General features: G+C 41.2%; 1 protein-coding gene across 1 annotated transcript in view; it reads right to left on the minus strand.

Moving 5' to 3' along the window:
* LOC125039914 (succinate--CoA ligase [GDP-forming] subunit beta, mitochondrial-like) overlaps positions 1 to 2,500 on the minus strand; it is an 11,336-nt gene that overhangs the window by 8,149 nt on the left and 687 nt on the right. Inside the window, exons 2-6 of the mRNA XM_047634283.1 lie at positions 2,393 to 2,500; positions 1,643 to 1,742; positions 1,145 to 1,297; positions 760 to 940; positions 163 to 308 (exon numbers count right to left, since the gene is read on the minus strand). The exon at positions 2,393 to 2,500 is cut by the window's right edge and continues 22 nt beyond it. Coding sequence (XP_047490239.1) covers positions 163 to 308; positions 760 to 940; positions 1,145 to 1,297; positions 1,643 to 1,742; positions 2,393 to 2,500 — 688 coding nt within the window. The remainder of the gene's footprint in view (positions 1 to 162; positions 309 to 759; positions 941 to 1,144; positions 1,298 to 1,642; positions 1,743 to 2,392) is intronic.

Genomic DNA, 2,500 nt, shown 5'->3' on the forward strand with positions numbered 1-2,500 from the left:
TGAATTAAGCTTGAAAGAGAAAATGCACTGAAATATTGAATGACAATAACAACAAAAAGTAATAACATTTACCTATAAAAAGTTAACAATCAAAAAAACACCTTCATACAGAGAGTGAGAACTGGAAGCTAGCTCCTTTCTGCCCTGCCCCTGACATCTCACCTGAACTCTGCATTGTCATCAAACTGAATTTTGGCATCAACTGCAACAACCTGTCCCTGGGGAGTCTCTATTAATGGGTTGATCTCAATCTGAGTTGCGTCGACACTCAGGAACATCTGCCAAATTGCTTGTACTTCCTTAGCACACTGTGGGGAATAGAAGGGAGACCATAACATATGTAGGCCAACTATATTCCATACATAACCTAAGATAACTGGATTTATCTACTACAATAAAAACTTCTCTATTCCTATCTATCCATCTGTGTGTACTATATAAAAGAAAGAGAAAAAGAAAAAGAAAGAGGGAGAGAGAAGGGGGAGGGGAGCAGAGGGGGGTGGAGGGGTGGAGGGAGGGAGGGAGGGAGGGAGAGAGGGGAGGGAGGGGAGGGAGGGAGGGAGGGAGAGAGGGAGAGAGGGAGAGGGAGGGAGAGAGGGAGGGAGGGAGGGAGGGAGGGAGGGAGGGAGGGAGGGAGGGAGGGAGGGAGGGAGAGGAGAGGAGAGGAGAGGACAAAATTTAAACTAAGGCATGACTCCCAGAAAAATGCACAAAAATCTGATCTCTGACCCTGCACAAAAATCACAACAGGAACCTCACTTTTTCCTTGAGATCTCCTTCAAATTTGAGAAATTCTGCCACTTTCAGGGCCTTGTCATGTGTCAGACCCTCAAAGATATCGATGGGGAGAGTGAGCAAGCGCTCGGGGGTTTTCTCAGCAACCTCCTCAATGTCCATTCCTCCATCAGGACTTGCAATCAAAACAGGTCCATTGTGGTCCCTGTTGACAAAAAAAAAAAAATAAGAGTATTAGACTCAAATATCATTCAAATTCATATGACTTATCTATATGCCCATACCCATCTGTACACGTATACACAGATAAATAAATGAGAGAGGTAAGTGTGCATCCAGTCATAGTTGCATGTAGTAAACATGCTCTAAGTTGAGAACACATAAGTCACTTCCACTCAGGAAAACACACCTATCCATCAGGATGCAAAAGTAGGTTTCCCTCAGGATGTCCACCGACTCGGCTACCATCACCTTGTTCACCAGGATGCCTTCTTTGGGCGTCTGCTTTGTGACGAGCTTGTGGCCCACCATCTTCTCCACTAAGGACTCCACCTCTGTTATACTGTAATTATATTCACTTTTAGCCACTCCACAGCTAACATGTTCCGTCTTCTTGTTTTGTCATTATCTTCATTTTTGGCCATTTGTGACCTGATATTTCCCATACTTAACCAGTCGTATATTTGTACTTAAAACTAAATAATTAAAATAGCCTCTCTCTATTGCACTATATTTTCCATAATCTAAATTATACAATTTCAAAACTCAGTTACACTCTTTGATTCAAGCATCAAAAGAAAAGACAAAAATATTAAAAAATAATGATTCCTTATCAAGTTCAACCCTGTGACTTCATGGTTCAAGGACAAATGTGCTGTTATCCAATTAAGCTGTGACGAAGCCTTACTCTTTGGTGAGATGAACCCCTCCCTTGAAGCCATTGTCAAAGTGGCCCTTTCCTCTACCACCAGCCAGGATCTGCGCCTTCACTACGTACTCGGCGGCATCTGTCAGGAGGAAAAGCGAAGATAGGGTTTCACATATCATCTGGAGATTCAAATTACTATGCATGATTAACCATCTATTGTGACCCAATTTCTCATGTCATAACTTCTTCTGATAGAGGGTTTGTCCTAGTGCTGTTCTCTTCAATATATACTACCTGCAATTCTTTTCTCCTTACTATATGCTATTACATTGTATTATATTTTATCTGTTAAAAGATATCATAGCTATCTTGCTTTATTTAATATCATACATTCCACATCATCCCATTCCATAAAATATCAGGCTACTGCTGACCAATACAAACTTAGTAAATCTTGGAAAGAGGACTGCATGGAAAGGAAAAATTACAGTAAGTGTCATAAGGAAAAGGAAAAAGAAAAAAAATACAAGGAAATAAAAATTAACAACCCTTAGATTGCTCATCAGAGAAACCTCCACTGTGACTCAAGGAATCATCATGGCCTTTGTCAGAGTATCAAAGGCCTGTAAGCCAATGCAATTCAAAATTCATCTCGGGTAAATGCAGTCCTAGATTTAAGAATGATCTAACAAACAAACAAGTAAATACACACACATACAACACTCTATTTTAGACTTATTCTTAAGGGCCTCTTTCATTCAGTCCAATATGAGCTTAGTTGGTCATTACTCAGTGTTTTAACCGTCTCGCCAGCAGCCTCGTGTGTATCCAAGATGCGGAACTTCTGCACGGTGACCCCATGGTTGTCCAGCAGCACTTTGCTCTGGTACTCCAGCA

Source organism: Penaeus chinensis, chromosome 28 (genome assembly GCF_019202785.1).
Source record: "Penaeus chinensis breed Huanghai No. 1 chromosome 28, ASM1920278v2, whole genome shotgun sequence".
In the NCBI taxonomy this organism is placed as follows: Eukaryota; Metazoa; Arthropoda; class Malacostraca; order Decapoda; family Penaeidae; genus Penaeus; species Penaeus chinensis.